This window comes from Hydractinia symbiolongicarpus, chromosome 10 (genome assembly GCF_029227915.1).
Source record: "Hydractinia symbiolongicarpus strain clone_291-10 chromosome 10, HSymV2.1, whole genome shotgun sequence".
NCBI classification, from domain to species: domain Eukaryota; kingdom Metazoa; phylum Cnidaria; class Hydrozoa; order Anthoathecata; family Hydractiniidae; genus Hydractinia; species Hydractinia symbiolongicarpus.
The window spans coordinates 25423549-25439433 of record NC_079884.1 but is presented as its reverse complement, the minus strand read 5'-3'; the positions used below and the strand labels follow the sequence as shown (position 1 = coordinate 25439433).

The 15885-nt window shown below is 34.5% G+C and overlaps 3 protein-coding genes across 3 annotated transcripts in view; 1 reads left to right on the top strand and 2 right to left on the bottom strand.

The window, feature by feature from the left end:
- Positions 1–15885, bottom strand: part of LOC130662804 (transmembrane protein 223-like) — a 93389-nt gene that overhangs the window by 49428 nt on the left and 28076 nt on the right. The window lies entirely within an intron of this gene.
- LOC130662791 (uncharacterized) lies at positions 104–7858 on the top strand. The gene is made up of 4 exons (XM_057461725.1): positions 104–432; positions 1026–1080; positions 1592–1867; positions 2342–7858. The coding sequence occupies exons 1-4, from the start codon at positions 418–420 to the stop codon at positions 7228–7230; spliced, it is 5235 nt and encodes a 1744-aa protein (XP_057317708.1). The 5' UTR covers positions 104–417; the 3' UTR covers positions 7231–7858.
- On the bottom strand, positions 10994–14936 carry LOC130662803 (uncharacterized). The gene is made up of 7 exons (XM_057461736.1): positions 14840–14936; positions 14435–14493; positions 13730–13856; positions 13333–13502; positions 13122–13229; positions 11843–11974; positions 10994–11292 (listed from the first exon to the last, which is right to left on the bottom strand). Exons 1-7 carry the CDS (start codon positions 14848–14850, stop codon positions 11129–11131), a joined length of 771 nt encoding a protein of 256 aa, XP_057317719.1. The 5' UTR covers positions 14851–14936; the 3' UTR covers positions 10994–11128.

The following is a 15885-nucleotide window of genomic DNA, read 5'->3' as shown; positions in this document are numbered from 1 at the left end:
AAATTGCGTCATTGCATCTAGGAAGATAGAAGATTGAGCTTGTAGAGGTATCGTACAGCAAATCAAGGATTTTATCCATCCTACTATAAGGGTACAAGTGTTCAACTGCCTATCCTGTGCACGTGAGAGATCATGCGCAGTGTTTACTGTTTGTTTATATGTATTCAGAAGTGAGTGCAGAGAAAAACTGTTCTATATGTTTTACGGTTCATTAACCATGAATGAACAATACAGAACACAGATGCAAACTGCAGCGCAAAACCTTGTTGTGCAGGCGTGAATTTTTTACGATACTATCGTTCCTGCTGTTTTATGTGTGTTTGTTATAAGAAATAATGCTGCGATTGTATTTATTGTTGCTTTGATTGATGATCTACTTTGTTTCGAATAGGATGGCCTAGGTAACTGTTTTTAAGAATGGGATTGGAAAAGGTAAAAATATTTTATTTCTGCATGAATATCCAGACATGCATGTACTTCCATATCCGAAACTTTCAAAGATTTTCGCAATTTTTTTTTCGAAAATTGCGAAGTTATATTCTGCGAAATCTATGTCAGTTTTTAGTCGTAAAAATTTAACTTCAATTGATTATTATACTGTTGACGACATAACACTTGCATTTTATTGATGAAAGTTTGCGATATAACGCGTACATAGAGTCAAATTCGTTCTATAAAAAACTAATATATACGTACTGATTTTTTTATTTCAGACAAATATAAGGAAGAGCGAAACTTCGATTTTGCGCGTTATAATTTTTGCGCGTAATAATTTTTGCGCGTATTAATTTTGCGCGTAATAATTTTTGCGCGTATTAATTATTTCGTATGCTCTGTGTATGTCAATAATAAAAAACCTTTTTGGTAGTGAGGGAATCCTTTGCGTAACAGAATATTATACTGACTTTTGCTTTTTAAACCTCACACAAAAGGAAATATGTTATTTCAGGAACAGCTCGATCGAATGGCCTTATAATATACGAGTAGTTGTTAGCCCTTATCAACTTCGATTATTATATTTATAGATTCGTTTCATACTTCTATGTGTATTGTTAGAAAGCTGCTTGGTGTGGTCCATAGGTAAGTGGAATCGCGATATGAACTGGTGTCAATGAATTTGTAATATTGATAATAAACCTTATTAAAACAATCGTATGGTCGATTTCCTTCTAGCACACAAGAATATAGCTACGAGTGACAAAATCATAATTGTGATCCTAAGGTTCATGTCAAAACTAGACTCGATTCTTTTAACGAAAATTTATTAGGCCTAAGAAAGTCTTTGGGTATCGATCGCTATTTCGAAGGTAGGGAATAGTAATTTGAAATATCATAAATACTCAAACTGATCAAGAAGCGGTTCGCATACTTTAAATGTCAGAAAGTTTCTGTTTAATAAGGAAAATTGAAAACTAGAGTCGTGTTTGTGGAATTTAGAAATTGAATCTTTTTCATGTTTATTGACTGTAGAAAGTCTGCCAGGTCAAAAGAAATATGCGGAGATATATTTTTAAGATAAAGATAAGTTTTAAGATACCAACATATAATTGTAACATTTTCTTGCAAATCAGACATTTAAAAATTTTTTTAGGATATTTAAAACCAGAGCATGCAACTAGACGGACGGTAGTTGACATCAAAAAATCCGATGACACTATCGTAAATCGTAAACATACGGTTACGAAAGAAATTCTAAGTAATAACTCGCTCTTGCAAGCTGATCAAGAAATCCAACAAACTTTTAGCAATATAAAGAATAAAACGCAGAACAATCATCAAAGTGGATTTTTGGATAATGAGCATCCAGTGGATAGTGATGACGCAAGTGGTTCGTTTTCATCTGATTTAATTGGTGTTGACAAAAAAGGTTAGTGATGTTTTGGTCAAATTTTTGCCCAGTACTATCCAGGGAAACTGTAAACATTGAAAGCTGGACGAGATTCTCTACTTACCTTTAAGGGAAGAAATTAGCAGAATTTAATTTCGCGGATGGAAATTTCAGTTGTTTTCGCGGGAATTTAACTTCGCGGATGGAACATTTAGTTATTTTCACAATAATTTAATTTCGCGAATGGAAAATTCTTCTTTTTGGGGAGAATCTGTTTGACAGTTTGCATTGCATGTATCCATGGACTCTTAAACAAAAAATCAACAACAACAACAATAATAATAATAATAATAATAATAATAATAAAAACAATTTTATCAGATTTTAAAAAATTTTGGGAGAAAATAATTTCGTAGATGTTTAATTAAAACCGCGAAATTTGTTCCCATGAGGTCATAAAATGAATCTAATTTCACCCTATCTTCTATATAGGAAGTTTATTTAATTTTTTAGAGGGCTTGAACATTTTACCAATGCAGACGGAGAAAGCTAAGAAGAAGCAATATGCAACTGACGATTTCCGCGTCAACACATTAGCACAACCACCCGTTATCAGTCAAGAGTTTCACCCTCCCTCAATGTCAATGCCGCCTAATCATGTTCAAATAGACTATCCACAAGAAGGAGTACATTTAGAACCTCCGATGGAACACCATTATGAAGAACCAGAGCCTCATATTGAAGAACCTGTTTTTGTTCACCACGTACCTCCACCGCCTCCGCCACCGCCTGAACCTGTGTTAATACCTGTGCCTATTGCGGCCCCACCGCCCCCACCACCACCACCACCTCCATGTACAGTACATATTCCCGTAACCATTCATTTAAAAGGAAAATTAGCAATAAAAGTGAAACACTGTGAAAATTGCGATTTCTCAAAAAACATTGAGGCGATAGGACCGCTTAAAATAGCTCCTATAAAAGGACTAAACGAGAAGCTTACAGGAGCGATTGAGTCTCAAGCTAAGAAAGAAGCGACTGCAGAAGAAGCACAGGCGAGGAAGGACTCCCTCGCCGTTGCTGGAAGTGGAGATACGAGCTCCGTGGAAAATAACGGAGTGGCTGGGGGTAATACCAAAGTGGAATTAAATGTGGATGCTTCTGCTACAAAACGAAATGATCCTCCAGAAGCAGACCTCAATGAAGTCCTACCCAAAATCGATGATATGGTATTTGATGAGGACTTCGTCTACTCAAATGTTGTACGTGGTACAAAGAAAGATGAAACCGATGCAAACGATGACAAGAAACATATAGTTGTTGCGAAACCAGTACATATTCCAGGTGCTCTACTTCCAACGGATGCCTTCAAGAGGGGTGTTGTTATCAGTTTACCAAAAGGTAAAGCACTGTTAAAATGTGTCGTACCTATCAATGGCAGTGAAAGCGACTCTAAGGAGATGGAAGAAGCACCTATTGATAACACCGCAGAAAATACCGCGTCATATCCTGTCAATAACGATGTAGTAACGTTATCAAGGCCCGATACGAATGTGATAAAGCCTGTTTCTAAAGAACAGGAGCCTCAGCCAGAGAGCAGTAATAAAAAGGATAGCTCAGCTGCGGTGCCAGTAAGTACCAGCGTTGAAAAGGAATTTTCGTCAGCGACTGAACAGCTTCATATGGACAAAATGCGTCCACAAGAAGAGCATACTAATGTCGCGAAAACAAGAAGATTTACAGAGAAATTCTTAAAAACGTTTGATAAAGATATGTTAATCTCACTCTATAAGATGGCGGTTGGAGATATTTTGAGCGAGTTACAGCATCAGAAAAAAGCGCATCGTAAGACACAAATTTTAAGAAAAAAGATAAAAACTTTGCAGCAGGAAAGATCGTCTTTAGAGAAGAAATTTCCAGGTATTGCGAAAACATTAATCGATCCTGCAAATACTTTGGATTTAAATACACGAAATACACGTTCTGTAACGGATGACGATAACGAAGAGAGTTCTGTAACGTTTAAAAACAAACATGGTAGTCCCGTTACCCTGGATATAGAAAAACCGCTGATCTCGAACAGTACAAGGCGCGTAAAATTAGTTGACACATACCGACCGGCAATTATCCGTAAGCCGGCAAAGGGCAAAACCTTTTCTAAGAAACCTGAACCGGAGGTTAAAGATGAGAAAGAAGCTAACAACGCGCTTAGTTTCTATGGTGATTTAGATCCACTGAAGTTAATGGAAGAAAATCCAGCCTGTATAGATGCGATGTGCGAGAAACACAAACAGTTCATCAAACATGCCGGTCAGTACTTCCAAAGTTTAGATAAAATCGCACTGGAGCCGTATAAGAAATTCATGACTGACAAAGACAAGCCAAACAACGAGATGGACAGTTCTGCCAAGATTTATGACGTAGGCTATGGTGACGTCATTAACGTTCGGACGATTAAAAATGAAGGTGAAAAGGAAAAAGAAAAAATTCAACAAGCGAAACGCCAGTCAATATCTGAATCTGTAGGTAACTCTGATACTCATGTGGCTAATGAACCAAGTACGATAGTTGAACTATTTGGAAAACTACCACGAGTTCCTTTAAAAATTACTTTGAATCCTAAAGGTCCGTTAGCGAAGTTAAAGAAACCCATCGAGATAGACTTAAGACCACCGGGAAAAGGAAGTCTTTCAACAAGGATGATGGCTACTGCAAATGATCCTACTGTAGCTGTGCATGTGGAGAACAGAATCTTCAAAGATGAGCAACTAAATCCGAAGGAAGAGAAGAAACTACAAGAAGTTTATGCAGACTTAAAGAGACGAAGTGTTCTGGAAGATCGACCAATACGACACCACGTTGTTCTTAAACCTCAGAAAGTAATCACAGAAAAAGCAAGTTCAAGAATGAGAATTGTAGTTAGCTTGCCGAAAGAGCTACAACAACTGATGGCAAGAAACAATGGGAATTATCAAGGAAAATCACGTAGTTTGTCGTATAATACTCCGACGCAAGTTTCGACGTCGTTATTGCAGCCAAAAACTACTACATCAAATGAGAATACCCTTCTAAGTTCTCAAACATCAACTAATGTGGATACTACTAAACCAAGCATAGAAGAATACGAGAAGACCTTGGAAAAACTGAAAGAACAGACAAAGGCGGCAATAGCACAATATAATCGAATAAAGGACCCCTATTCAGATATAGGAAAGAAAAGAAGCAAAGGCGGGAAAGTAAGTCATAATAAACACATAAAGAAAATTAAAAATGATCCTTATGCTGACCTAGGTTCATCATTTGCGAGTATCGAAAAAAGAAGCGGTCTAAACAACGATACAGGAACAGGTAAAAAAAACACTACGGAATATGAGAAAATTGCGCTAGATCCTTACGCAACACTAGGTTCAGCCATATCATCAATAAACAAGAGAGAAAACTTTCCACGTCGAAAGAAACATGTTGAGAAAAGAAATCATAAACACCACCCATCAAAAAAGCAAAACCCATTCCAGAAGAAAGAAGGCGTTCCTCAGTATACAAGTGGAACAGCGATATCTCTGATACGTCATCAACCCAATCCGGTTGATACGGAAGCAACCAAACAGGCAAACGTGCAACCTTCCAGCAACCCACCTGATCATTTGAATGAGGCGTCGCAAGCATTTCCTGCAACTTTTTTAGAAGGAACCAATGCAACTGCTCTGTCTGCGTTCCCGAAATTTAAAGAAGCTTTAGCTAAAATCAACCCGGAGACAAGGAAGAAGTTGTTAAACATGAAACCATTTAAGTTTCTCTCAAAGATGGATGTTCAGTCTATTCCAGTAGATCACGATCCTTACGCAGATATGGGGAGTGCTGTCCAAGGTGGGGACACCAGGAGTAAGCTAAGGAAAAGAAAAAGGTCAAAAGTAAAGCATTCAAGAATATTTAAGCATAAAAAATACGATACAATGAATGCGTCGAAACGATCCTCTACGTATGACCCATATGCAGACCTTGGTACTTCTATCGGACTTTCCCAAAACGAAGCTCGAACAAAAACAAAACAGGAACCAGTTGATTCTAAAGAGGATCAAGCTGTGAACGTGACAATGAAGGACGAGAACAACGTCGTTAAGGAACCAGCTTCAGCACAGACGTATTCACCAAAATCACCAAAGATAGTGCCTCCGTTATCAAGAAGCCACGATGCACAAGGCGATCATCAGTTGAGATTTGTACACGTCTCAAATGATCTAACGGACCACTATCACGAAATAGGTCAAACACCACGTGCTGTTGAAAGTATGGCTAATCGTGGAGAAAGATTCGTCAACTTTGGTAATATCGAGAAAGATATCTCTGCTCATATAAATGAGTTAGAAGAAAACGACAATACCGAAGAAGCTACCAGCTCCAAAGAGAACACAAAATCGTTCATGAAGGGAGATCCTTATTCTGATCTTGGTACGTATGCCAATGGAAATCCACGAGCTTCTTCTAATAAAAGTCAATCAGATACACCACTTAAAGAAATTAAGTCCACCCAAGGTAAAGTTAAAAGTTTCAGTAAGAAACCAACTAAAAATCACAAAAACATCGAAATGGAAAAGGGAGACCTCGAACAAACTGGGGAAGAAAGTAAAACGGCAGAAAACGATTTGGCGACTATTGAGAAACTGGAGAAAGAAATTGCTGTGGAAAAAGCTAAAGTAGACGCCAACCAGGTAGCACCTTCGTCTGTGTTGGAACAAAATGTGGGAAAGGAAGTGCTGGGACCATACGTAGAAATGGGTGGTCCTATTAAGAAGAAAACAGAGCGTGTACATCCATCTTATGACGATATTACGTCCATCATCCGTACCGTGAACCATCATAAGAAACCGCGACAAGAAAATGGTGTTAAAAAGTCTAAACCAATTGGAAGGGCAGCAGTAGATCACAAGCGAAAACGGAGAAGAAACTGCCTTCCTCTTAAACCCGAGGATGTTTTAAAGTTGCTGAAAGATGCTTCTTCAGCCAATTATTTTAACTCCATACAATCAAAGAAAAATACTAATCACACTGATGATCCATATGCGAATCTGGGTAAGGATCTGTCTGGAAATAAACGCTCCTATCCCTGTACTATACCGGTTATTAAAGAGGATGACACTCCGGTATCAAAGCCTACCGGTGTAAATCACACATCACTTGGCAAAGATCCATATGCAGAAATGGGTACGTCAGTAGAAGGTGTGTCTGGTGAGAAGAAGACAGTTTTAAATAGAGCTCCAGATCCTTATGCAGATTTAGGCACGGTAACAAATGATGTTGTTAGTTTATCGAGCAAGGATAACACCCATCTAAAAAACGGCGCTACTAACATTCTCTCAAAAACTGCAGCGAGACGTTCACTCCATTACAAAGACTCCACCTAACTTGAAATATTGACAGACCCAAGGAGAAAAGGAGAGCAATGCTGCATGTATATAATCTAAATGAGCATTTCTTATGTGAAGGATTTCAGATTCAATAGATAGGAATCTTATCGTTATCAACTCGACTGAAAAAACAACCTCTTCATAAAAGCTGACCAGAAGAAATATAATGAGGCGCGGCACACAAACAACGCTGGACAAGTCCGTGTAGGGAGTATTTCATACTAGAGAAGCTACTGATGCAAAAATTTGTAGATACGCTTTGTTACTATGTGACAGTTATTAAACAATAGTATATATTTTATTTAATTTAATTTTATAATATAGCTAACTTGAATAAAACCAAATTGATTTATCTGCGTTGATTGGTTTGTTTGTTAATGCCTCTCAGATAATACTGATAGCCAATTTACAAATTTAAGATTGCCAATGATATTGATTGCAAGCAGAGATTAATTAGTACAAAATTAATAAATCTGTTTTAACTGGTTGTTTGTTTGATGCATGAATCTCAATATTTACAATTTTATTTTGAAAATTAGATTCATTTCGTTTGAAAAATTTGATAAATCTTTAGTACGCTTCTATATACGGCCTAAAAAAAACTTCATCTCGAATATAGGAAGTTTAAAAGCGATAGTAACAGGTTAAGATCAAACAATACAGTCACTAACTCAAAGCACCAAAAATGGAAAGGGCACTAAAATAACTTAAAAAAAACATTATTGGCCTCCTAAGCAAGAAATCCACGATGAATACACTTTGAAAACAAATTCGAGATTACGACTATTTGTACAACTTATATGAATTATAATTTCTTTAAACAGGGTAATAACTTGCAAATGTTTCGTTTTTGCGGACAAAAAAGCTGATACACATGTACAGGAGAGGAAATGAAATGAATCGTAATACAACAAGGACGTCATGAACTGGTAGCCTTGTGGTAGAGCGTTCACTTCCAGTGCAGAAGATCATGGGTTGGATTACAGGCCAAATCATTAAATCGTTCCTTTATGGTTGCCTTCAGGGTGAGAATAAGACCGATATCTCAGTCAGTTTTCTAATTGAGCGGTTGCTGTGCTTGTACTGTTTTCTTAAGTTTTAATTCGAACGATAGAAACTTAGGAGGATCTTTTGTGTAAATAATCGTAATAATAAGTTGACACCATTTTTGATGACGTTATGTACATTATTTGACGTCAAATTGGTTGTCATGGAACAATCATTTACAGTTTACTTGTGAAATATACAAGATGGGTAAACGCAAGATGAAGAAGAATCGATTTAAAAACAAATCAAATAAACAAGTTATCAACAACCAGCTTGTACAAAATAAGTCTGACGCTCAAGTTAAACAAAACAGTGAACCGGACGATACCTCTTTGAAGGAAAATGTAACAATGGTCGCAGATGAGAAGAAACTTAACATCGCGTCCAATCAAGTAAGTTTGACACCCTTATTGTAATCTGCAGTTACCTGTACCTCTTATATCAAATTGGCCTAATTTGCACCATAACTTACTAAGTACCTCTTGATTAAGGAGGTAAGATTTCTTAAACAACCTTGTTTTTTAGGCAACAGAAACAGATTTTGCTATTAACGCTATGACGCAACAACTGAATTATAACACAGTCATTATCCTTTCCTTGAAAGATGACATAGCAAATCAAGCTATTGAAATTAAAGCCAAAGATGCAACCATAGCTGCAATGAAAATTGATCAGGATAGATCGAATTCAGCTTATGAAGCGATTTCAAAGCAGAATCAAATTCTTGAGAAAGAGCTTGCTCAGACAAAGCTCGCAAATAAATCCATCAACGAAGTGTTACTGAAGATGAATCAACAACATGCACTTTTGCATGCAAGCGTTGAAGGATATAAGATGAAAGTTGAGGCAGCGGAAACACATAGTAAATCTTTAGAAGTGCAACTTTTAGAGTCAACACAAAAAGTAAAAGTTTATGAGGATGAACGTGCCCACATGTTGGCTGAAATAGCACATCTGAAGAAAAAAAATGTGATGCAGCTCGAAGAAGTTGGAGAATTAAAGGCAACAATATCAAAATGTCAATTCAATATGAAGGAAAAGGAACAAGAATTGGCATACATGAAAGAAAGAGAAGAAAAAATCCATCAAGAGAATGAAAGCATAGTCGCCAAGCTGCTGGCAGAACATGCCATAGAAGTATCTCTTTTGCAACTACAGCTAGAACAAGAACGTTGTCAAAAAGAGAATGAGATTTCAAATTTATCGAGAGAAATAATTGAGAAAGACACACAGGCTATTAAGCTTCAAGAACAAAATTTCGACCTAGAAGCTAATCTAAAATCTTTGGAAGAAAGATTTCACCAATTAAATGAGTTTACTCAGGACATAGTTGGACATTTTATAAGTGACATTGAAAAAAAATGCTCAAAGAGATGTTTTTACAAACCAAGGATTAAATGTTCGACAGTGAGATCTCGTCTACAGTTAATAATGAACAAGATGAATGAAGAGTTCTCAATACTACATTAAGTAGTAGACATTTTTTTATGTTTGTGTCGTGTTTTTATATATTTTTTATTAATAAAAATTATGGTAAGAAAAATAAAATATGTTTATTATTTTAGCCATCTACGAACGTTTAGCTATGTTGTTAACTGAAAAAGTTTTTAGAACAAGCGGGTAAACTGCGTTGATCTAACACGGTTCCCACTCTTTTTTTAAAACAAAATTTAAAAAGATTTGAGGACTTTTGTTAACAAAATTAAGGAGATTTGAGGAGAAAAACTTGCACGTGTAAAAATAAAGGAACACACACACTGGCATCTCATTATTTTCTTACAAACAAAACAAAAAAAGTAGCAGGCCACAGGAACTACAAATTATGGTGATTCAAAATAAATAATATAAAAAACTAGCATATATAAAAAATTGAGATTTGAGGAGTTTTGAGAAGGCGTGGAAATTCTGTCTGAATATGCCGTTGTACACAAGCTAAATCAGGCAAAGTTTACATGGCATGTTCACGTTTGCTCTCAAATGCCAATCATTTTTTTATCATATGCGCAACTGTTAATATGCGATATCCTTTTTCATTCAGCCTCGCTGTTAACTATTTTGCAGAAAAAAACTGGGTTGATTTAACGCTAGCATGGATAGTTCTCTGGACAAGTATATGGTTGAATAATTAGACCAAAGAAAACAATATCTAATGTGAAATAATTACAATTTACTCCCGGTAACAAGAGACGGAGGAAAATAGTTTGACATGAATGTTCAAGTTACGCGAATTTAGTCAAAAATGAGACAGGAGCTTGAGTTAAAGTGATTTTTTTCAAAAACTTGGACATCAGTTACTGGATAAAGATACAATCTTGGCGATTAAAAGGACGTGCAAGTCCTTTGTAAATCATTTTTTTCTTTGACAGACAACATTATCTAACTGTATTCTCTTGTTATAACAAAACCTCTGTTTACAATACGGGTCACTTCTTAATTTTTCCGATCCCAATGTTTATTCTTTCTCCCGTTAAAGCATTGAAATTTTGAAGTCTCCTATTTAAAAGCTGTTCACCTTCTTTTCCGAAGTGGGACTTGGTCAACACACATTTCAATCTCAGAACTTTGTCACTCCTTAATTCTTCCTTGCTGCCTTGCGTCAGAAAGAAAATTCACTAATTTCAATTTGTTAACACTCTCCCGAACAACAGAGTAAAGAATTTAAAGAATTTCCTCTAGCTGCGTTTATTTTACAAAAAATCAAGAAGACTAAAAACAAATTAAAAATAAATATTTAAATAAAAATTTATTACAAAATTAATATATACAGATTAAAATGGAAAAATAGACCCCATAGTGACATCAACATTAATTTGTTACTAAACTTGACAGTTGTCAGCCAGTCAATCAGTCAACATGGATACATATTCACATTAGAATGTAACGGTTTCGCAATTCTTATATTTCTTGAAAGACCAAGCCTCAATCTTCCAGGTGTTAAAACTTTACTGCTGCTAAGAACGGGACTGTTTTTGTTTGGCAGTTGTTTTGGAGTTACCGATCCTTTTTTATTTCCTGAAACACATAAAATTGTTAAAATTAGAATTTTACTGATTAATAAACGCGGCTTTTCTTTGCTTTATCGCTGATATATATAAAAATAAGTTACTTCACCATAATAAATTTCGTACTACATTCAACAAAGTACAAGTCTATTTTTTCTATTAAGAAAAAGTATTTTTTGCATGGAATTAATTTTTACGAGTAGAGTACAATATCGAGAAGATTTCATCCCACTGAAATCTAAATTATTTAAAATTATGCATCATTTGCGAGTCTTAAGCCGGATTTCCACTTAAAAATATAACGTATCATATCGTAACATATTATTTTAATTTCAATGATTAGTTCAAAGGTAACAACTCTTAATTATTCTTTTCTTTTGTTGAATTTTTGATACACGTACTACGACAAAAAATGTTGAATTAAATCTAACTTTTTAGGTATCGATACATATCACTCAAAAGATCAAGTTTGTCCAATCAGATCAACTGATTTCGGTACGATACGCGTATTTTTTTAAAGTGGAAATCCGGCTTTCATTTTAATGACGTAAATATTATACCGTTATTATTCGTTGTTTTGCGTATATCCTCTGTAGGTAAATTGTTAATAGCTACATTTTTCTTGTTTTCTTTATTTTTGACGACTGGTTTTGATACTTTCTTTTCCATTTTTAGCGGTGACCCATTTGATTCTACAACGATATAAAGCACATATGCTGAAAAATGTGTATAATTATTCAATATACCTAAATGAAATAGAATCTTCGCGAAAATTAATTGTCCCGATTTCGCGAATCGAACTTTGCAATTTTTTAAAATTGCAAAGTTCGATTCGATTAATATAGTCTCGATATAAATTTCGCGAGGACATATTTTTTGCGAATGGCCAATCACTAAGATTTAAGGGAAGCCCATTGAAAAAAAATGACTCGCAATTCCTTGTATATTTAAAATCAAAATATTTATGAGGTCGAAAATTGATGAATTTAAGCCAACAAAACTAATTATCCCTGAATTTTGCAAAAAACAAGGTATTGACAAAAATTCACGAGAACATCGTAAAAGGTGACTGTGGAGATTAAAGCATTTCGCAAAACGTCCTAAACTCGTGAAATTTAATTCTCGCAAAAATTTATTCCATCAAGGTAAATGAAAACTTAACAAGCGGAAACAAAAAGTTAGGCTTATAACCAAATTAGTAATTTTTTTAGTTTCCACGTACCTTTTACTTGTCTAGATCCATTATTGAAATCTCCCACAAAGTTTATTTAAAATCATTACACATTAAGAAGGGGGTACAATTAGATGGCAACTGAGAGAATTTTTGCATGTTTACGTTCTGACTTTAAATTATCTTGAAAATTTTTACCACAATTAACCGCCCTTAAATAGGACCGGGTAATACCTTACGAATAGGAAGAAAGATTAATTACGAGTTTTTCGTGAAAATTAGTTCCCGCGAAAATTATTGCCAAACTCGCTAATCCGAATTGCAAGTTTTAAGTTCGAACAATAACCCTATCGAAAGTTAATATACCCGATTATAAGAATTTTGTAGAGTTTTTTAGGGGTAGTTTCGAGTAATAGCCAATATCTAAGGCTCTGAAAGGTATGGGCCCTAAAACTGTGTTATAAAGGTGCCTAATAGATAAATATGAGTCATAAAAGTATCATAATCATGCAGCATAGCAAAATATTGATAGATTAGCTCAAAAATAATACTAATTCTTTAAAAAAAAAATCTAAAATTTAATCTTCCTTAAAATTCCTGACATTTTTTGATGGTACAAAATTTTCCTGACATTTTGACCATATTATCAAACGCTCTTTTATATATACCTTCTTTTATATTACTCTCTAGGGTGTCTGACTTCTTATCATCATGTCTTATAATTAATACAGTATCAGCAAGACGACAGGAACTGGACGATTCCTCTTCAGAGCTATCTAAAAATAAAACGGAGAAGTGGGATTTATGAAATTCCTTCTTAATACACCTGATATGATGTAAATAGAATCAACAAATTGGTAAACATTACCAATCTTATACCTTCAAGCGGGACACTTTTTCTTTTCTTTTTTAATAAATTAACAACTTCCTCTTCACTATCAGATATACTAATAATATCTTTCTTCTTTTTGGTATTTAAACTATTGCTTCGAGATACTTCAATTGCTGTTAACACATCTTGCTCAAATAAAGCCTCTACATTTGAAGTGCTAAATATCAAAGACATGAATTAGAAAGGAATTGGGTAATAAACAAACAAACAAAATCCTTGCAATATAGATGAAAAAAGGGATCCTTTTCCAATATTATTTTGTTGAACGGTTCTAGAAGTATTGTTGTTTCTTGCTAACATAATTAAAATTTTATTATAGAACATTAGAGCTTTTGCAGAATATATAAAGTAAAAGGTAAAAGAAAAAAACATGAAAAATCTTACCGAGACGTTCTGTTTGAAGCATAATTTGACTGATTCTTTTTCACAACTGTTTTCTTATTTTGTATATTCTTGTCTTTTATTGTCTTCACTTTTTTAGTAACAGAAGGAGGAGAATCTTGAAAATCATCTGAGAGAGATAAATGCAAAATTTGAAATTTGCCTTAAGTGGATAAAATTTGCTGAGGATTGAATTTGGCGAACTTGGCGAATTTCGTCAAATTAAGTATCTGTCAAAATTTTGATAACTGACTGTTCGCCAAATTAAATCCTCACCAGATGTTAAAAAAAAATGTTTTTTTTGTAATCAGGAAAAAAAAACGTTTTTCCCCAAAAAAGAAAACTTTTTTTATATTCATAACAAGTTTTGTAAATAAAATTTATTTCTTTGTGTCATTCGCTAAAATAAGTCCCTGCCAAAATAAATATTTTTTTGTATTCGCAAAATTAAATCCTCGCCAAATATTCCATTTTGGTCATTCGCCAAATTAAATACTCGCAAAAATTTATCCACGTATAGGTAGGCTAATTGTATTATCAAAAAAAAGAAAAAAAAAGAATTTACTATATATTAAAGCATATAAAGAGAGAAATCAGAATTCAGTCTAGTATAATTCTATGAATACAATGATAATGATTTTACAAGTATATAGTTTTTATTCAGCTTTTGCAGATATGTGGCACTAACTTTTATTAGATTACTATTACCTTCGCTATCGGACTTGCAACTTGTAGAAAATTTGCTGTAATCCACCCTTTTCAAGTTCCTAAAGGTGTACAATTATTGATACTGAATTGTCAATTTAATTTAAATGCTGCTGTTCTGTCAATACAATATATACAGAAAAACAGATTTTTCAGAAATTATAATAACAGAAATAGCTTTACAATCAACAAATATGAGTCGACCGACTCAGAAGTTTATTGACTAGTCACCTGGAAATAATAACTTTAATTTACTTTCCTTGAAGTTTAAGAGGAGCATTTTTACTGTACAAGTCCCTCTGCCTTTTTCAGAACAACTTTGAGCTATATGACCAGTTCCTGAAAAGAAAATTAACTCCCAGGGTGTTTCTCAGAAAGGATGCAATATATTAAGAAAGAAAACATTACCTACGACTCATTTTTTATTTAACAGTTTAAGCGCGTTGCCATTGATTTGCAGCATATTAAAGCAGATGCAACATAACAATTTATAGTTAAACTGAAAGAAAGCAAGAAATATAAAATGTTGTTTCCTCATTTAATTGTTGCAAAAAATTGACCTAATCAAGGGTATTTATATTTTTGTGCTTTTTACAAATTTTGGCTAGGTTTGCAAAAATAAATACCTGCTAGGTATTATTTAAGATTCTTGTAAATTAATAGTCACATTAGAGTAAAAAAGAGCACAACTTTATTTGGACCATTTTGCAAAATTATATAAAAAAAGAACCAAGTGTACTTTTGTGAATGTTTTATCCCAAACAACTATTATTCCAATTTGTTTTCCAGGGGTGAGAAAAATTATGGGTCTCCTAGCAAAAATACTATTTCCAGGTTTGTAGTTAGCTAGCTAGTTAAATTTCACGATTAATTCTGTTAATTAGGTCTGTTTTCTTTTGTTTTTTTTTTGTTTTTTTTTTGGGGGGGGGAGAAAATAAACATTCCATACAGTTAGCTATAGTTATAGATGAATTTCAGCGTGACGTTACTTGTTTAGTTTTCAACGGTAAGCTTTTTGGCTCTGGCATTTGCGAGGATTTGGTGAAAAGAGGTCTTTTCCTGTGGTTTCTTTTTACGGAAACAATGTTTGAGTTTTAAAACTTTTAAAGAGTGTAGATTGATGCCCTCTGATTCATTTGAATTCATTTTAAGTCCGAAAAGTCCCAATTATGAACGCTGCCCGAATTGTGTACGGCAGCTTTCCCTGTTTACAAACAAGGCAGAAAGTACATACTCAGGACTGGCCAGCCATTGCATCAGGGTTCATAATTTGGTCACCACGACATAATCAGGCCAAAAAAACATAATCTGGTCATCCATACATACCCAGCCATCCTGTTTATAAACAGACCGGGTTCGCAATCTGGACCAGAACAGATCCAGGTTAACATCATCAAATTTTAAAAGAGCAAATAAAAACTTTTGAGAAAAACAAGTGGCATATTTGGATCTAT

What these genes read in the sequence shown, in the direction of transcription:
- LOC130662791 (XM_057461725.1), top strand. An exon ending in CTGCTTGGTGTGGTCCATAG is followed by an intron (nt 1,081 to 1,591) that starts GTAAGTGGAATC and finishes AAATTTTTTTAG; the next exon opens with GATATTTAAAACCAGAGCAT. An exon ending in AATTGGTGTTGACAAAAAAG is followed by an intron (nt 1,868 to 2,341) that starts GTTAGTGATGTT and finishes TTAATTTTTTAG; the next exon opens with AGGGCTTGAACATTTTACCA.
- LOC130662803 (XM_057461736.1), bottom strand. An exon ending in AGAGAGTAATATAAAAGAAG is followed by an intron (nt 11,975 to 13,121) that starts GTATATATAAAA and finishes ATATCGTTGTAG; the next exon opens with AATCAAATGGGTCACCGCTA. An exon ending in CAAAACAACGAATAATAACG is followed by an intron (nt 11,293 to 11,842) that starts GTATAATATTTA and finishes TATGTGTTTCAG; the next exon opens with GAAATAAAAAAGGATCGGTA.